Source organism: Corapipo altera, unplaced genomic scaffold (genome assembly GCF_003945725.1).
Source record: "Corapipo altera isolate COAL_440 unplaced genomic scaffold, ASM394572v1 23, whole genome shotgun sequence".
NCBI classification, from domain to species: domain Eukaryota; kingdom Metazoa; phylum Chordata; class Aves; order Passeriformes; family Pipridae; genus Corapipo; species Corapipo altera.
The window spans coordinates 17,628,807-17,648,209 of record NW_020884878.1 but is presented as its reverse complement, the minus strand read 5'-3'; the positions used below and the strand labels follow the sequence as shown (position 1 = coordinate 17,648,209).

The following is a 19,403-nucleotide window of genomic DNA, read 5'->3' as shown; positions in this document are numbered from 1 at the left end:
CCCTCAAAATGTCATCTTTCCCTCTTGAAGGAATACGATGAAACAGCTAGTGACCATGCACTGAACACAGCCGCCTTCTTTTCTGTCAATACGTAAAACTGCCCAGAGGAACAGCATAGATCTAAGCACAACCATGAAGGCATAATCTGCACTGTCCTGCACTGAGTCACAGGAGATGCCATTTTATTTAAACCCCCATGTATACTGACCGCACTCAGACTGGTTTATTCGTTTGGACACTCACGCTCTGGAATGGAGACATTATGAAGATTGTTCCCGATCAGCTGGGACTGAAATGCTGAACTGAAGAAACCATCCCCAGGGCCACTACAAAAGATAGTAAAGAATGTGACAATTTAGAATGCAGATAAACAAGCACACAAATCTCTGTCATGCATTACCAAATTGTTTTTATAGAGGAAAAACAACAAAAGCAGATAGGACATCAGAAGAAAAATGAATGCAGTTCTCTTAGATTCACCTCTAATGTTGTGAATCATAGCAGAGAGATAGTCTTGCAGGAAATTGTCCAGAGCTGCAAGGACTTGAGGTCACAAAAATGTAGCTGCTGGCACTGCATAAAAGCACCATACCAATGTTTGAGTGTTCTTACAACAAATAAACTGACCAACTGCCAGGATACATAAAACAAAGCCTCTCTCTGTAGCTCTTTTAGTCTTACTTCTGCTAAGAGGTTAATGGTAAGATCAGTTGACTTTAACTGAAAAATAACAGATTTAATTTTAAATTTTTTTTTATAGTGAAATGCATATTCACCTCATTTCTTAATGCTGGCATATGGAAAACATTACTTGGCCATTTTACTAGCTGTTGTGCTCTTTGCATATAAAAAGCATCCCTTGGTTGCAGGCACTCAGAGAAGAGCCTTCCCTTCGGGCACACTCAGCCTTACTTTTGTCATCACAGCCAAAGCATTTTTCAGGCATGCAATGACTTTTTTTTTAATTACAAAGTGACAAAGAATGAAGTTGAGACATTTTCAGGTCCAGGAAAGAGAAGGGGAAAAAAAAGCAGACAGAGAGTTTCGTTAGGTTACTTGCTTGGCATTTCAGAAAGTGTCAAATTAAAATTCAGTTTCACTGCCAGCTTGGCCAGAGCCTTTCTGTAAGAACAATGCAGAAGTCTGGGAAGGGAATTAAACAAAGACACAGCTTGTGGCCGTGCTTCTGACACGGAAAGTGGAGAAATACATAATCAATAGCCTTTAATTAAAAGCAAAAACAAGTGACTCTTCTCCTGCAGAAAACATTGTGAAATACCTTTTATTTAATACTGCAAAATGAACAGCAAACATAGCCATGTAGAGAGCAAGTGGGAGCACGATGAGGCAAAGTACACGAGCCAGTAAATGTTTTCCAAACATCACCTGTAACAAACACAACTTGGATCAAACAGTGCAGCTGCAGGAACAATTCCCCTCCTTACTTCACAGGACTCTGAGTAGTGGTCCTAAAGCTGGAACTTGACATGTAAGCAAGCTCAGGAGGCTGGAGAATTACCTCAACAAGGCCTAGAGAGAAGTAAAAGCTGAGGCAGACCTTGCAATGTATCTCCCAAAGTTGGACTTATGGTACCTTGAAATTTCAGGGTCTTGGGAAAAAAGACAAAAACAGGCAATAGGAGAGTTTAACGTCGCAAAGTGCTGAGCATCCCTAACTTTGGCAAATGAGGTTGGGCAGCTCTCATTGAAAATACTTTGAAAACAAGGACCTTAACTTGCTTATCAGTGGTACATATCTTGACACAAAATCACAGGAAAGAGATGGCTTCCAAAATAGTAACTGTCAAAGCTAAGCGAAAGGGAAAATGAAAACTTGTTCTCCAAGAAAGTTTCTCTGTGCAAATGTGAATGTAACCAGGACTTCCTGGGGACTTAGATACGCTTCACTCACAGAAATCACCTTGCTTAGCAAGGATGTTCTCACACTGCAACTTCTGTTGCTGCTTAGCCAGAAGCTACAGAAAAGTCATCAGCAAAATCTGTTTCAGCTGCCTCAACACAAAAGCAGAGTATTTTATTTTAATCACTTAAAAAGACGTTTTTTACGCAGATGCCCAAGCATTATTTATTCACATCCCACTAACACTACAGGTAGTAGAGTAAATAACGTAAAACACAGGGTGGATAATAAATAGCTGCAGGAGAAAAAACAAGTAAAATAGCAAAAATTGCTTGCTAAATGTCCACACTAACTTCAAAGTGGATGAAAGCAGATGTACTTGATAATCTCCGTATTTTTTTACGATAGCTATCACACAATCAATCATTAAGCTATTCATTCTCCATCCCTCAATACCAGATCCAACAAATTCAGAAGTAATGGAAAAGGAACTAAACATATTACAAAACTAAGAACTCACTGAAGTCAACAAAGGAAAGAGTTGTTAAGCTCATGTACTCCAGCAGAACACTTAATAATCACTGGACGCTTCCAAAAATGCTGACTGATGGTACATAGCCATGTTTATGTAGTGGAGAGGCTCATGAACTAATCTGCAATTGCCTGCTTAAAACAGCCTCAATATGCTTCAATCTTCATGAAAATTTTCTGACATCGCATTTTTCTTTTTTGACTTTGCACCGAAGTCTGTAGTTTTCTTTAACTATAGACTTCAATGCAAAGTCAAAAAGAAAATGCATGTGAAAGACAGCATTGAGCAAACCAGAAGAATAGACCAAGATAAGCTGAGAATTCTAGAAATCAAATTAGTCCCAAAAATATTGCTTGTAAATAATCATGAGTAGTTTCCTAACAAATGCAGAGACTTATTCAGCCTTTCAGGAGTTTAATCCTCACTTATTTTTTCCTCTCTCATCAAGCACCAAGGCTGACAAATAGCTATTCAGAAAGCATCTACCTTTTGGAGTAAATTTCTTTATATATTGTAACACTCAGGGGTTTGCTGCCTTTGCTTCCAGCAACACAAATGAAATCACTGTGCAGCCGTCTGCTGGCAGAAAGCATAAACATGATGGATTTGTTCTGTTTCAAATGCAATTAAGTGACTTTGCTCAAGAAGTGCTTCTCTAGAGTTGGAACATTGCATCTTTGCAGCCCATATTGATTCACATTAATCAAAGAAAAACAAATCACACAGTGGGAATAGAAAAAGTCCCTCAAAACCCTCACTGTATGAGACAAACAAGACAAAAACAGTAAGTGAAAAAAGTAGAATTTTCAAGTTTCAGAAGAGGTTGAGACAAGAGGAGAACTGAACACCTTTTAAAAGACGTGACTGAGGAATTTGTTTTCCTGCTGGTTGCAAGACAGCAAATGGTACATCAAGGTATTTCTCAAAAAAAGTAGATTTCACAGTCCGCAAATGTAAAATACAATATATTAGGACAGGGCGCTCAAACTCACTAGCAAATTTTTAAAGCTTCTAGGAACTAAATGTGTGTGAAATCAAGGAGGGTATGGCTGCCTTCACCCTCTGGACTGGCTATGGATATTGTAAGTTGCAGAGCATTTCTATGACTCCTGATGGGATAACATGCTCCTGCTCTGCAGCCTATGCCCCCTTAACTCTCACAAAGCAGAGCCTGAGCTCACGCTGCTTATGCAAACCAAGTGCTGCAAGACATGCCTGTCTGCCAGGTAGCACATACTCCTCAGAAGCTCATGTAACAGTGTTGGACAACATCTTGCTTTGGGCCATTTTAAAGCCATTCCCAATGAGCATTTTTAGCTTAGACTGAAAAATCATCCAACTGGAAAGGTAACAGTTTCTCTAAGGAAAAAGGAACATTCTTTTTGCTGTGCTCTTATGACACTACATCCTGCTAATGTAAGTTTGTTTGGGGTTTTTTTTTCAGAAGTCTGTCGATAGTTTTTTCATTATAACCTTAATCTTTATCATCATCCACATCAGAAGCCCCTTTTTGCTGAACAGAGTATCACTGTCTGAGTAGTTACAGGGTTGTCAAAGACTGGGAGAATTACAAAGCAAACAAAACAAAGAAACACTTAAAGTAAAGAAAAGCCTTTGAAACTCACCAGTGACAGACTAAGGTTCCCCAGCAAGTCCCATAGGTCATAGATTGTGTTCAGGCCTACCAAGAGGACTACAAAAAGGCCAACAAACTTTACCCCCATAGCTCCAGCAAGGTTCACACCAGTCAGACTCAGCCAGAACCACCAGGAGGCAGAAAATGGCCTGCAGGACCAGTGCAGAAAGTCAGTAAACAAAATGACGGCTACAGGAACGGGCATCTGCGATTATGAAAACAAACAGCAAATAAATTATCCTGCAAAATTACACTCCATCTTTTCAGGAGGAATAGAAAAACCAGTTTTTCATTAATTTTAGAATCATGCAAGGATACTGTCTTCAGATACAGGCTTGTGAAACCTTTATACAGGTTTCAGAAGGGTCCAACACTTAAGCCGGGACATTCCTAGATCTCCCCTTTGAGGATGGAAACATAGACACCAGGTATAAGCTAAAATGCTAGTGTGAAGAAAGTCTGACCACACGGAATTTATGAAAAAAGAAACAAGACTTTTGCTCCATAAACTTACTTCTGACAAAAAGCTAGGGACACAGGGGAGAACAGGAGAAAAAGTGCACCATTACTAAAGCAGGAAGGCCATAGTAGAAAACATCTATCTGAAGCACAAACAAAAGCTGCAGCAAAAAGCAAACAAATTAGAAACTGAAATAAAATTAAACCACTGCGAAGAGATGAGAAGGGATGACAGCAGAATTTAAAACCTTTTTTCCTACTAGCTCCTAATGCCTTGATGTTTGCATTTTGAATCCCCGTGACCTAAGCAAAACAATAGCCAGAGTTGGTGTTTAATTTGCATGATATCAACTACTTTGACAAGAGGATTAGCTGTAACATATGAAAAATAAGTTCAGGTCAAAGCCCACAGAGCTGATCAAGGGCTGCCCTGTAACTTAGTGTTTGCACTCCCTGGGGTATGTGTTGTAGATGAGGATGGCCTTGGCCTACACGATGCTAGGGGCTGCATTTTAGCCATGTGTACTGTAGTCACACTAAGATTGATATGATCAGTTCTTGGAACGCTTCATGAAATAAAAATTGCTCACATATAACACAGTATTCTGAGGTTTTGTTTCTTTGAATTCTGGATGCATTGTGGGGAAACTACTCTGTGCAGCCCAGCCATGAAGAAGCCTTTTGGTATATACTAATACCTAGAAATCACCAATCCCCTCTGGATGGGTCTATGGTAAATATCCTCAGCAACTTGACTACTTTATTCAGAAACATCCTGGCTCTATTTCCCTCTAAGTTTTTGTAACAATTTCTCTAAACTAAACAAATTATACTATTTACCTCAGACAGCAGGATTTTTATAAGTGTTTATAGGATTACAGTCACAGATAAACTGTGTTTCTCTAGCCTGGAATCAAAGTAATTGGTTCAAAATAACAATATTTTTTCCATTAAGGACCAAAACCTTGAATAAGTTACAACCATCTTTCTCTGACCTACAGCATCTTTTATTAGCTTTCTTTCCTGTAAGTTTTAAAACGTTTAACCTTCATGTTTAAGATTTGCAGTTCCAAAAACTACATAAACTATTTTTGTTGAAATCACAAAATCATAGAATCAGCCAGGTTGGAAGGCACCTCTGAGATCATCAAGTCCAACCCTTGATCCACTACCACCATGGTTACTAGACCATGGCACTGAGTGCCACATCCAGTCTCATCTTAAAAACCTCCAGGGACAGAGAATCCACCACTTCCCTGGGCAGCCCATTCCAATGCCTAATTACCCTCTCTGTAAAGAATTTCTTCCTAATATCTAACCTAAACCTCCCCTGGCACAGCTTAAGACCTCTTGTCTTGCTGATAGCTGCCTAGGAGAAGAGACCAACCCCCACCTGGCTACAACCTCCTCACAGGTAGCTGTAGAGAGTGATGAAGTCTCCCTCGAGCCTCTCCAGGCTGAACAACCCCAGCTCCCTCAGCCTCTCCTCATAGGACTTCTGCTCCAGTCCCTTCACCAGCCTTGTTGCTCTTCTCTGGACCTGCTCCAGCACCTCAATATCCTTCCTGAACTGAGGGGCCCAGAACTGGACACAGTACTCCAGGTGTGGCCTCACCAGCGCTGAGTACAGGAGAAGAATCACTTCCCTGGACCTGTTGGCCACGCTGTTCCTGATCCAGGCCAGGATGCCATTGGCCTTCTTGGTTGCCTGGGCACACTGCTGGCTCATGTTCAGCTTCCCGTCAATCCAAACTCCCAGGTCCCTCTCTGCCTGGCTGCTCTCCAGACACTCTGTCCCCAGCCTGTAGTGCTGCCTGGGGTTGTTGTGGCCAAAGTGGAGGACCTGGCACTGGCCTTGTTGAACCTCATCCCGTTGGAACCAGCCCAACTCTCCAGCCTGTCCAGGTCCCTCTGCGGAGCCCTCCTGCCTTCCAGCTGATTGACACTCGCCCCCAACTTAGTGTTATCTGCAAATTTGCTAATGATGGACTCAATCCCCTCATCTAAATCATCAATAAAGATATTAAACAGGACTGGGCCCAACACTGATCCCTGGGGGACACCACTAGTGACCAGCCACCAACTGGATGCAGCCCCGTTCCCCACCACTCTCTGGGTCCACCCCTCCAGCCAGTTCCTAACCCAGCACAGAGTGCCCCTGTCCAAGCCATGGGCTGCCAGCTTTTCCAGGAGTGTGCTGTGGGAGATGGTGTCAAAGGCTTTGCTGAAGTCCAGGTAGACACATCCACAGCCTTCCCCTCCTCTACCAGGCGGGTCACCTGATCATAAAAGGAGATCAGGTTGGTCAGACAGGACCTGCCCTTCCTAAACCCATGCTGGCTGGGTCTGATCCCTTGTCCATCCTGTGATTACACTTAGGATGATCTGCTCCATAACCTTGCCAGGCACTGAGGTCAGGCTGATGGGCCTGTAGTTTCCCGACTCCTCCTTCCGTCCCTTTTTGTGGATTGGCGTGACATTTGCCAACTTCCAATCATCTGGGACCTCCCCAGTGAGCCAGGACTGTTGGTAGATGATGGAGAGTGGCTTGGCGAGCTCTTCTGCCAGCTCCCTCATCACCCTTGGGTGGATCCCATTTGGTCCCATACACTTGTGGGGGTCCAAGCGGCTCAGCAAGTCACTAACTGTTTCCTCCTGGATTACAGGGGGGTTATTCAGATTCTTATCTCTTTCTACAAGCTCCAGAAGCCAGCTGTCCTCAGGACAACCTGTCTTACTGTTGAAAACCGAGGTAAAGAAGGTGTTAAATACCTCAGCCTTTTCCTCATCTTTGATAACTATATTCCTGCCCATGTCCAATAAAGAATTTCCCTTCATGCTAAAATAATCTGGTTAAGCCTCCCTCTTGGTGTACCCCAGTCACAATACTTTCTCCCTAGTTACAAAAAAAACTTATACTAAAAATTTCTCTTCTCTACCAACAGCCATTTTCACCTCCAAATTTCCTGAAATAATCCGATTTCAGCCATTCACCCAGACTACCAATGGCGGACATGTTCTAGTACTTTATCTGTGTGAAAGTTGAATACCTATATTTTTACAAAATTATCATCTTTATCTTACCTATCTGCACAGTTGTTACATTTTACCATACTCAGAACAGCTCCCATGAGGAAGAACATCAGAATGGGATCCAGCAGAATATATTGGGACAAAGTAATACAGCCTGTATCTGCAGAGAGACACACAACAATGTCAAAAAGGCTTGCAGTTCCAAAGCGAATCTAAGATTGTGGGAAGTCAGTTTCCTGAGTGTAGTCAAGACAAGGAGAAGGAGAGAAATTCTAGAAACAGAAGGAGATAAGAAAATTTCAACTTCTACTTGGGAAAAAAATAGAAAAAAACCCAACAGAACCAAAAAACAGGCAGTACAACAGTATCTGTGAAACACCATTTGGAAAGTGCTGATAACATATTCAAATGGAGAGCATTACAGACAGCAACGATCTACCGAGGGCACCAGCATTGTGCCAGAGCATGCTACAGGAGAAGTCATCTTTCTAATTGTACCTATAAGAAATGAGTATTACTTGGGTATTTTAAGTCTCCATGCCTTAATATCTGTGTGCCCCCACAAAACCCCAATTTGGGTAACTCTGTTTGCAGTGTTAATTTCTCCATTTGGCTCAATTCAACAAGGAACTTTATCCATTTCTTACTGTGAACTCTTCTGTAGTAATGCAGAGGCGGTTAAATATCTCTATAATTCATATAATTCATATGGGAGACATCACTAGTGCGCAAAATCATTCCTGACCATACATCTTACAAAAATTCTTAAAATTGAGCTGAAATGTAGTCTAATGCTGTGGTTATGCAAATAACAGAAGTAGCTATGAACTAAACAAGACTGTAATATTCTCAAGAGGATCACCAATTAAAAAGCCTCATATATGCAAAGTGAAATTACTTTGCCTTTGAGAAGGTCTCTCATTAACCCAAATATCCACTGGTTAAGTAACACATGATAATCCAGAAATTAAGTTATCTGAACAGTCAGGTTACTCAATTTTCCTGTAGCAGAAACACCTACCAAAAATAAGGATGAAAGCTGTGAGTAAGGCTGCTGGCAGTGACTTTGACAGTTCCAACACTGTGAGGTAGGCAAAGGGAACCAGGCAGGAGCCAAGGAATGCACAAAACTGCAAGAAAAGATCATGGGAGAAGTTATAACCCTCCATAAGATGAACAAGTGCTCACACCCCTTCCTTTTCTTCATCTTCCACACCTACCAACAACAGGAGGTGTCAGAGTCGCTGAACTGAGTCACTAAGAACATTGGACAAAAGCCAACTGAACAAAGACACTGTTCAGAGGACAGACACTTACTCTGCTTGTAGAGGTGTCAGGAACAACAGTCAGTCACCCTCTTGCTAGACTACATTAGATATTCATAAAAAGATTGGTCAAGTAGATGTACTACACATCAACCATACTCCACTTATTTTAACAAGATACTAGAATATGAAATCTAAGAACAAAATACACCTGCACTTTATGTCTTTACCAGACCAGATTCACCTCCCTTACACAAATGAGACCAAGGATAGTTGAAGGAGAATGAACAGAAATCAAAAGAAAAGCAAGCAGCACAAATTGCTGGAAACGAAACCAAGATTTACTCTTCTTTCTAGGTACTAACAATTGGACGCTGTTTCTTCTTTTGGCTTGTCTTATCTGCTGTCAGTTATATGGCTCTTGGTCTTCCTAAATAGCAGTACAGCCAGGGTTTCAGATGAGTACAAGTCTAAATTCTGCCCCCCTGCCACAGGTTCCATCGGTTTACTCAGCTCCCTGGTGGTGCCAAACTGCAGATGACAGTGGATGATCCTGGCTTTTTGACATCCTTGGCTCCCCAGCAGAGCAGCCAGGCACAATGAAGTGACAGAACCCCAAGTTCAGCAACATTTGCTTGGCAGAACAGGCAAGATATCTCTCCCACACAGGAGTGTAGTCTCACTAACTAGCAGCAAGAGTTGGCCTCAATAATCACCTTAATTTCTTACCTGAACTCTCACAGCCAGGTATTAAGACTTATTCACAAAAGAACCACTGACACTTTTCTAAGGAGCTTAAAGACAGGACTCCAGGCTAAAGAGACCTTGACCCGATCCAGGAGAGCTGTTCTTATGACATAAACCTCTGTATTGAAAAGCACAGGAAAGCTAATCAGCTCAATACTAGGCTGCAGAACCTTACCCCTCTCATTCCCATGTAGTTGTGCTGCTCATATCGGTCTCCTGGCTTTTGGAAAGGAAACGTACCATCATATCCACTAAGGTAGCCAGCAAGCCCAATCAGCATCTGAAGAGGAAAGGTAAAAAAAAAACTGGTCAGGGAATTTGCACTGGAGGAAAAAGCACCGAAGCCAGCACCAGGTAAAATTTTTATAGAAGCCAAGACTGATCCAGAGGACAACTACTTAGACATATCATCCAAACAAGAGTTTATGTATAGATAACATATGCAAACACATTGCTCTTTGTCTAAAGGCAAAATCAGGACAATTTTGGCTATGGACTATGACTGCAAGCTAAAGAGAAACAGCAGGTGTGGGATTGAGCAGGGACAACTACTACCCAGAGAGGTGGTGGATTCACCATCCCTGGAGGTTTTTAAAAAGAGATTGGACGTGGCCCTTAGTGCCATGATATAGTAATTGGAGTTGGATCAGGGGTTGGACTTGATGATCTTGGAGGTCTTTTCCAACCCAATCTATTCTATGATTCTATGATTCTAATTCTGTCTCTCTAGAATCTCCCATAGCTACCTATCCCTTAAGGTTCAGAAGACTCAGTCTGAAAGGAAGATAACCTTGTCGAGGCAGTAGGAGTGCATCTTCATCAGCACTACACACTGTTGCTAAAACAAGTCAGAATAGAAAATCAGTGCTCTCAGGGTCCTTTGTGGTAGGCATCTCACTCGCACACAGGTTATCACAAGTTGTTTGTTTCCTTTCAAATGTAGGCTGCTATGACATAACCCCTCCAATCCATAAGTACCACACTGATTTTTTTAATTTCAAGCCTTTCAAATACCCAACATGCAATACTGTAGTTTTCCCTTATTTGAAGTATTTTTGTAAAGACAAAAATTTGCAAGTTGAGGTTGTGGATAGAGAATGCAAATTATCATGATGCCCAACAACAGGAAAGATAATGGAGTTTATCACAACCTTTGTCCAGAAGGCAAGAATAGACTTTTATTGGCCCACTCCTGTGGCTTTTAAAATATGTAACAGAAAACCAGTTTACCTTTCCCAAAGGAGGGTGGACATCAAAGAAGAAAGTCCGATTAATGTAGTAACTTCCCATCTTCCCAAAATGAGTTTCATCCCAACTGGAAAAAAAGACAACAAAAAACAAAACACAAACAAAACAAAACTTAACAATAACCAATATTCTATAATGCTGAAGACAGTAAAAAAAAAATCCAGGAAAGTCTTTTCATCTTTTCATCACACAGAGGGTTACTGCCACACATTCAATATAGATGATGCATTACATTTACTGGGAAATACTTCAGTCATTCTAGGATGGGCCCTTTTTTAAAGTTTGATATAAGCACTCCAAAATCTCTAGTCTGCCCTTCTGATTCCAGGCTGACCTCAGAGATGTTAAGAAGTCAGCCTGACGCCCACAGCCCCACAAACCCGCCTCTCCAGGACCCTCTGCAGCACGTCCCGAGAGCGGCGGCGAGGAGCGGGCTGGCCAGAGAGAGCAGCGCTTCCCTGGGGCCCTCCCTGCCAGGGTCCCGTCCCTCCACCTGTCTGGGATAAACACGGGGCCCTCCCAAGCCGGGCAAGGCCGGGGCGCAGACTGGGCGTCAGGGCGCAACCCGCCCGCAATCCGCCGGCTGCTCCCGGGAGGAGGCGGACACGGACACGCACCCCCGCACCCCGGGGCTCGGGCACTGCCCGAACGGAGGGGCGCACGCCCCGCCCGGCCCGTACCAGACGTGTGGCGGCTCCGGCAGGCGGTGGAAGCGGGAGGCGAAGCTGAGGAGGGTGACGAGGGCCAGCGCGGCCGGGCGGGCGGCAGCCGGCGGAGCGGCGGGGCGGCCCGGCACCCCCGGCCCCCCCGGCCCCCGGCGGGGCTCCCTCTGGCGCGGCGGCATCCACAGGGATCCGCCGCGCGCGGCACCGCGCCGGGAGCGGCGCATCCTGGGCACGGACTGCAGGGCGGGGCATCCGCGGGGCACGCCGGGGAATGTAGTCCCGGGAATGCAGTCCCAGGCTGCCGCCGAGCTCTGAGCTGAGGCCGGGACGGGAATGAGCGCCGTCGCCGCCAAGGTACAGCTGTCTCCGCGCTTTCCCTGCGGAGCGGAGCGTCCCCGCCGGGCGGGAGGGGAGCGGGGGCGATGGCGGCGCCAGAGCTGGAGGGAGCGGGGCTTGGGGCTCGGTTCGCTGGCAGGGATCGCGGCCGCAATCGGCTTCTGGTGCCCTGGCTCCCCGGAAAGGCCGCCATGGCGATTCCCGGGAGGACTGCTGCCCCGGTGTCTCTGTCTCAGTGGAGAGCAAGGAATTTGCCCCTATGCTGAATAAAACTAATGCTTCTCAAAGCAGTATTGGTGTTTACTTATCGTAGTTTATCCACGTGCGCTGTTAACACCAAGGTCTGCGCAGAGATACTGAGAGTTTAGGAGCAAAGCTGTTGTTTCTGCTTGTACCTTTACATTTGAACCCAGCAGAATACAAGCGGTGCCTTTCAGACACCGAGGTTTCCCCTACACCAGCCCCCAAGGAGCAGTGTATGTGTGCAGCCTGCTTGTTGTTATGGGTCTCAGGAAAGAGGTGAAAGACTTTGCCTTCCCAAATGCACCCCGAATATAGCCTAGAAAGAGGTGGTATCCAGAGCAGACCATACTGAAGTAGACAGGCATGGAAACCTGAGAACAGTTTGGGATGTTTCTTCCAACTTCCACAACAGTGAAATGCATTTCCCAAACTTTAACTCTCAACGGGTATTTAAGCCCAAACTTTCCTCACTGATGCTGGAAATGAAAACAGAACCAAAACAGAAATTTCAGTAAACATCAAGCAAATGCTGTTCTCCTTCTACCATCCCAGTTCCAGCCAGTCTAATGTGCAGCTTATGGGGCTTGTACCCCATGGGGTTTTAAATGCAGGCACTTCTTTTTTGATACTTCCCTGGCCTGTGCTCAGCTTTTCCTCTGAGAAAGATACAGTGTCACTGTGGGACCTGTCCACTGAGGACAAAACACTCCTACTGTCTCTAATCTTTACTTAGATGATTATTTTTGCCTGTGATCTGCCCTGCTGTTGGGAGCAAAGCAGCATGAACTCAAGAGACCAGTCCAGACCCCAGCCTCTGGACACACAGTTATTAGCTGAATGACAGGTTGTTTTCCATGTTCCTTTTGGTGAAATCCTCCAAGGTCCTTGAAATTATAAAGCAAGGCAATTAGGCTAGTACACTTTATTCCAAATGATAGCACAGGCTGCAAAACCAAAAAAGAACTGTAGAGAGGATCAGAAGAAATGTCTCTACCAGCTGAGAGGCCAGAGTCCAAAATAGATGTGGTGAAGGACATAAATTTCTGAGCCAAAAAATCATTTCCAAGGTCCTCAGGAAAAACAACTAAAAATACTATGTCATGAATGCTGTATGTTTCTCTTCTGAAGCCACAGTTTCTGTTTCTTTCCCTGCAACCCGGCAGGCTAGACATTTGGGGGGAAAAAAAAAAGCATAGCTGAGATTTCTAATACCCTGATCCCAGAAGCAGAGAATTTAAGAAAATCAGGAAATACTCTGTCCAGTAAAATGTTGCCAATACTGCCATCATTTCCCTCCTCACTTATAAACCATTTTCCAGTAAATTTGGCTAGAGTAATTTAATCAAAGGCATACCTCATTTAAACTTATTTGAACCAATCTAAACTGTAAGAGAAGCATCAGGGTTACAAAGAGGACTGGATCTTCAGTGTCTCTCTGGTTTTCTGTTGACAGACTGTCATTGGTCAAATCCCTGCTTTCTTCTGCTTTACTACCAGTCTCTGGAATAATTTCTATGCATTCTGGGAGAGCAGAGATGCAGAGAGATCCCTGGCATGCCATGGGATCTATGGAAGGAAGCAGAGACATGATTACAGGTTTATTTAGAGACATACATGAGTACCAGTTTCCTGTGTGGAAAGAAAAGACCATTACACAAAAAAGCAATCTTTGTATTTCACACAGAGCTGGTCTGGGAGCAGAATAGCAGCTTCTCCTAGTCCTGCAATGTAGAAAACCCTCTGCACTGTCTGGCACTGACAGCAAGCAGGAGGGCTCCAGGAGCATTCTAAGGGACCTCCCCACAAAGGCAGCCCCTGTTCCCGGAGCTTGCAGTCGTTCCCAGAGCTTGCAGTCATTCCCTAATGAAATGGAAATTCTGCATGTGGGTTTTCTTTCCTTGTTTTGTTCCCCAGGGACATATTTCTGCATTGGCAGCTGCTGACAGCCTGAGAGGCTCTCTAGATATCTTATTTATGTCTGGATGAAATGCTAGGGAAATAAAGATAGTTCCTAAATGTGCTTCCAAGCTTAAATCTGGTTAATATTTCTGGTATTGGGGCTGGGAGGAGGTGAGTGCAGTGACTCAGGATGAAATCTGACTGGCTGTTTTTTCTGTCCTTGGCACAGACGTGGGGGCATAGTCCTTTTCTCATTGATTTTAGGAGAAAAGCCTTCCCCCATCCCAGTTGAGTTAAAAGGGAAAACAAAGGGATTTTTTTTTATTTCCTGGAGTAGACTGCACACACTGACCATGGCATCTGAAAAGGTGAGAGCTTGAACAGGGTGGAAGCGTCCGGGAAAGGTGCCTTGGTGCTATAGTTCAGGTAGAGATGAATTGTCTGTCCTCATGGCCTTCATCTCAAACAGCAGAAGCTCTTCTTGTTTGGAAAGAGGCCGTGCCCTTCCCCGTGAGGCTGAAAAAGCTGTTTCATGCCATGCAAATATCCAGTGCAGGTGGTTGGCACAATCAGTGGAATTGGTTTCAGAAATCTAAGATGGTATAGAAGTTACCAACATCAGATAGGGACATCAAAGAGGGAAACTTCAAAGGGAATAATTTTAAGGTCACTTGTGCATTGCTGGAAACATCAGGTGCAACTAAATTATTAGAGTCTTTATCATGTCTTTATCATGTCTATTTCATGTATTTATCATGAAAGACAGTGATGCTCAAATCAGGAACAACCTTTTTCAGAAAGGAGTCCTCTCTTCCCCAAACATTGCTCTTCCCTGTCTTACAGTTCCTGAAATACCTTCTGCTCATGCATTCTTCACTTTACAATACTCTGGTGTTCCCAACATGTAACCATTTTATCTGTCCTTCTCTTCTCAGCCGATACTTTATAGCTATTTCCGAAGTTCCTGCTCTTGGAGAGTGCGAATTGGTAAGATCCAGTGTTGAGATCTCTTTTTTTTTTTTCCTCTCAGTGGTATCGCAGTATCCTCCCCTTCACCAACTCGATTAATCAATCACTTATTAAGAGAAAGGTCAGCAAACATGAACTGGAACAGTGAGGCATTTTCCCAGGGGGAGGGAAAGGAATACCACAGCTTACCTAGAGCAAGTGGGATGGAGGGGAACAGATAAGAGGCCTTCATGATATTGCCTGAGACTCTGGTATGCCCAGGTCTTGAGAGCTAAGCATGGCTGGGAACAGCCCCTATTTGTACTGAGACAGCAAGGTTTTGCAGGTGAGCACATGGTCCCTTGCCCTCTGTAAGACAAGTCAGGAAGGGCTGTGCTGCAAAGAGTGGCAAAACTTGTTTTGAAAAATGCAGTGGTTTTGCCAGGACTGACTTTTTGTGCTTTGATCTATCACTTGCAAGAGCACTGTCTTCTCAGTGGACTCAGACCACCCTCCTTGAGGGATGTGGTCTTTTTTTAAAATGGAGATGGTAACATGTTGGGAGTGGGAAATTGTGAATTTTGTGTCTTGTTTATAGTGTATTATATTATCTTTTCATGTATTATGCCTTATTTGTGATGTATGTAAAACCTGTGTTCTTATTGGTTGATTTTTGGTGCATTACCATGTATGGTTATGTTTTCCTTTATAGTCATAATTTACACGCCCCACCTTAACTCCACCTTTTGTTCCAGAACCTTCCCTACCCTACCATATATAAGGCGGAGGCCATTTTATGTTGGAGCTTTTTTGCTTACAATCCTTGCCTGTTCAGTTCAGTTCCTCTTCAATAAAGCCTTCTAACCTTTTCACCCACGAAGTTGTGGATCTGGCTTTCTCCTTTGTGCCTTCCACAAATGGCGCTCAAGCACAGGGCACAACTAGAAGGTCTCTGAAATTCAGAGAACTCGCCTGCTCCCCTTGAAGAAAAACTGCAACAAGACTGTGAACTCCAACACTCGCCACAGCTGAATAGCAAATCAGATCAGAACACCTAACTCGGAGAGGTGATCAACAACGAAATTATCGTTTACCTTAAGTACCCCCTTTTATTCATCCTAGAAAATTAATATCAAAATGGAATCCCAGCTTTCTAAAGATGAATCGGAGTTATATTATTATCTAAAAATTTAATCAAGACTCATGGACATTCTCAAATCAAAAAATCCTTAAAAGCGCTGACGAAATGGATTAATAAAAATATAGACCCAGTCCCAGAAACATTAAACTGTCAAGAGTGGGACAAAATTGGCAAAATTTTGTGGATGGCAAGTAATAATGGAGATCAGAAAGCTTCAAAATCTCTGATAATATAGACATTAATCCTTAATATATTACAACTCAAAAACCAGGAAGAAAAACAAGAATCACAATTTGAAATAATGGAAAATAAAAATCCAAGTCCATGTAATGCTTTCCCAGATGACTCACAAAGTAAAAATCAAAATGGAGTCATCTTTAGCCCCTCACGAAAAGGCGGGCTTTTTACAGACACGCAAGATGGCGAGCTTGACACTAGTTCTCAAAATAGCATTAAGATCACTACTGCATGTAACCCTTCACAAAATGGCGCCCCTGCTAACTCCCAAGATGGCATTTTAACTACACAAACATCACCTAACACCATGGCAACGCCTGTCCCTAGTAACACCCTAACGACGCCCATTTTCGGCAACCCTCCGGTGACATCATCTTCTGGGGTGACTGACATAAACATCAGTCAAGGTGGCAACACCCATGGCACTTCCGGCCTGCTAAAAATAAACACCCACCAAGATAGCAGCGTCCATGAAAATCATATTACTACTTTAACCCCTATGATAAAAACCAATAAGCAGCATGCAGAATCCAACCTAGCCATCATCAATTCTTCTTATCAGTTCTTCAAAAAAAGTGTAAAACATCGTGAAGATAAACAAACTATTATAGAATCAGAAAATACATCTACCAATGTGTTAGAAGATAAAATGTTTTATATTTCTAATGTATGTTCACTAGTAGAAAGTAGTGAATTTTATAATCAGGAAATAGCAACCATCTTCAAGTCAGAGTTTAAAACATATGCACTGGGAAAAAATGAATCTGATACAAAAGAAAAGAATCAAGGTATAGTAACAACAACATACAACACACAGGGCATACAAGACTCAAACCTCCAACCAAAGGAAACAATAACATCCATAGACACAGTGAAGCAAGCACAACTCATAGAAGTATTGAAGAAGGAGGTGAGAGCCATACTGATAACTGCCAAGGAGGGCTTAACGCCAGCAGAGTTGGAAGAGCAGTACATAACCATGATCCACAAACCACTGCCCCTCGAAGAACTAGGCTTCCAGTCCACCCTAGAGCTGGTGACACACATGCCTGAAGTTGTCCAAGTTTATTCTTATAAGAATGGCACTGTTATCCTCAAAGCCATTGTAGATGACACCACCAAAGACATTGCCAAACCAGTTGCCTGTCAAAAGGGAAGAACATGCAAAAGAACTCCTCCGAAGGCAAATGCTACTTCTCCCTCTAAAAGCTTTAAAAATCCACAGCGTTCCCCTTACGCAAGATCTCAAAGACCCAAAAACCAAAAGACTGAACAAATTGTTATAATTACAAGCACAGTCCCCGACAATCAAGGACTGTTATATGTAGAAGAAATGTCATATCATGATGATTACGGAAATCTCTACAAACGAATCAAACAAAAACATTTATGAATGAAGTCTGAGTGTAGCAGCTGCTTTTTTAGTTTGATTTTGAAATTGAATATGTTCTCATATATTTTAATAAGTATTTCTTATTTACCTTCATGTGTTATTTTTATGTTTAATAATGATTTACTTTATTATTAATATATTTATTGAGTTTTATTATTAAAGAAAAAAGAACAATATCACAACGAAGAAAATAACAACTGAAGAAAATAAGGACTGCCTACAAATTTCTGCAACAACTAGAACAAGTTACGTAACTGAAAACAACCATTTAACCTTAAGAATGACTGTGTTCTCATGCATTTTAATGCATATTTCTTATATAATTTTATATATTGTTTTAATATTTTGATAATTGATTACCTGATTTATACTGAAATGTTACTGTTAACACCTTTATTAAGTTTATTATTCAAGTTTCTACAGCAATTGAAACAAACAACATACAAAAAATACAAGAAGTAAGAAACACAAAAGAAACAGGTCATGCACATCAAAATCCCTTGTAAGAAGTCTGACGGAAAACGTAGTCCACGGAACTGAAAGTGGCATTTAATCTGACTTTTACAAGGTTTAACATTAATGTAGTAGTTGATAATGTATACCTTGTCAGTAAAAAGAAAAAAGGGGGAATAGAGGTAATAAAGATAAATGCCACCTGAGTAATAGTTTTATAACAAAAAATGTTTTTTCATTCCTGATGATTTTTGGTTTCATATATTAATTACTTTTTTATTATAAGTATATATTTACTTTGAAGTATAGAAAAAATGTCAACTTACAGGAATAATTACTTACATACTTGAACTTATACACTGAAACTAATTATATGGTTTAAAAATATGGTTTATTTTTCAGTTTATACAAATGTTTATAGTTGGTTAAACTCCACAAATAATCAACGTCTTGAGGTGAATGCAAGAGTGTGTTTGTGTGAATGAAGGAGGCCTCCGTGAATGTTTTGTGTGAGAGAATGAATGTGTGGAAACTTGAAAAACCTCAAAATGATAAAGTTCTTTCTTATCCATTTATAAGCTCGGGCTAAGGTTAAAAAGTTAACAAATTTACATTTTTGTCCTTTATCGTTAAGTTGGAAATCTCCACAAACTTAGTTTTGCACTGTGTTGAACTTCTGTTGTTAGTATAATGAGAAGTTCAAGGGCAAGTATTCTTTGGCCAGAGAGCTCGAGGGGAACGCTTGGGGCTTGAACCCCCTGTAACAGTTCCCTAGCCCAAGTCGAGAGGGAGGCGAGGTAAGGGCTAGGCAAGGTACTGAAAAGTCCTCCAACAGCGCATTACCCACCATACAACCTTAAGCTGGAGTGGACAAGCAAGTGAACGGTATCATGACCTGGCTAGGACTAGCTTAGCTGGTAGAGCGGGAGACACTGGTCCTCGGGGCAAAGGCAAACGTTATTGCCTTTGGGTTGAGCTACCCAAAAAGCTCAGGTAAACTTTATTTTAAAAGTTTCTCTTTTTATAATTTTTATATAGGGCTTAACATATTATTTGATTAATATCATCTATTTCAAAGTTACTTATTCTCTCTTAAAAGTTCAACAAAAATTCTTTTATCTCCTTCCTTATTACAAATTAACATTTTATCCCATGTTTAGCTTGAAGCTCTTTATTGCCGAAATCCCTCTAAATTACAAATAATTTATATTATCAGTTCTATCTTTATTAAAAAACAAAAAAGGAAGATATGTTGGGATTGGGAAATTGTGAATTTTGTGTCTTGTTTATAGTGTATTATATTATC

General features: G+C 42.2%; 2 protein-coding genes across 7 annotated transcripts in view; one reads left to right on the top strand and one right to left on the bottom strand.

Annotated features, from left to right (window-relative positions):
* The window catches only part of POMT2 (protein O-mannosyltransferase 2), a 31,747-nt gene extending 19,990 nt beyond the window's left edge, over positions 1-11,757 (bottom strand). Inside the window, exons 1-8 of one of the 2 annotated variants that reach the window (XM_027637584.1) lie at positions 11,463-11,757; positions 10,765-10,849; positions 9,710-9,814; positions 8,544-8,652; positions 7,574-7,682; positions 4,020-4,179; positions 1,281-1,387; positions 245-327 (exon numbers count right to left, since the gene is read on the bottom strand). In XM_027637584.1, the coding sequence (XP_027493385.1) occupies positions 245-327; positions 1,281-1,387; positions 4,020-4,179; positions 7,574-7,682; positions 8,544-8,652; positions 9,710-9,814; positions 10,765-10,849; positions 11,463-11,671 (967 nt within the window). In that variant the 5' untranslated portion in view covers positions 11,672-11,757. The remainder of the gene's footprint in view (positions 1-244; positions 328-1,280; positions 1,388-4,019; positions 4,180-7,573; positions 7,683-8,543; positions 8,653-9,709; positions 9,815-10,764; positions 10,850-11,462) is intronic. The other variant, XM_027637585.1, reaches the window with a different exon arrangement.
* Positions 11,696-19,403, top strand: part of GSTZ1 (glutathione S-transferase zeta 1) — a 13,358-nt gene continuing 5,650 nt past the window's right edge. For 3 of the 5 annotated variants that reach the window (XM_027637588.1, XM_027637586.1, XM_027637590.1), the window contains exons 1-2: positions 11,696-11,801; positions 14,861-14,912. In XM_027637588.1, coding sequence (XP_027493389.1) covers positions 11,781-11,801; positions 14,861-14,912 — 73 coding nt within the window. In that variant the 5' untranslated portion in view covers positions 11,696-11,780. Of the gene's footprint in view, positions 11,802-14,158; positions 14,294-14,860; positions 14,913-19,403 lie in introns of those variants that run through there. The other 2 variants (XM_027637587.1, XM_027637589.1) reach the window with 2 other exon arrangements.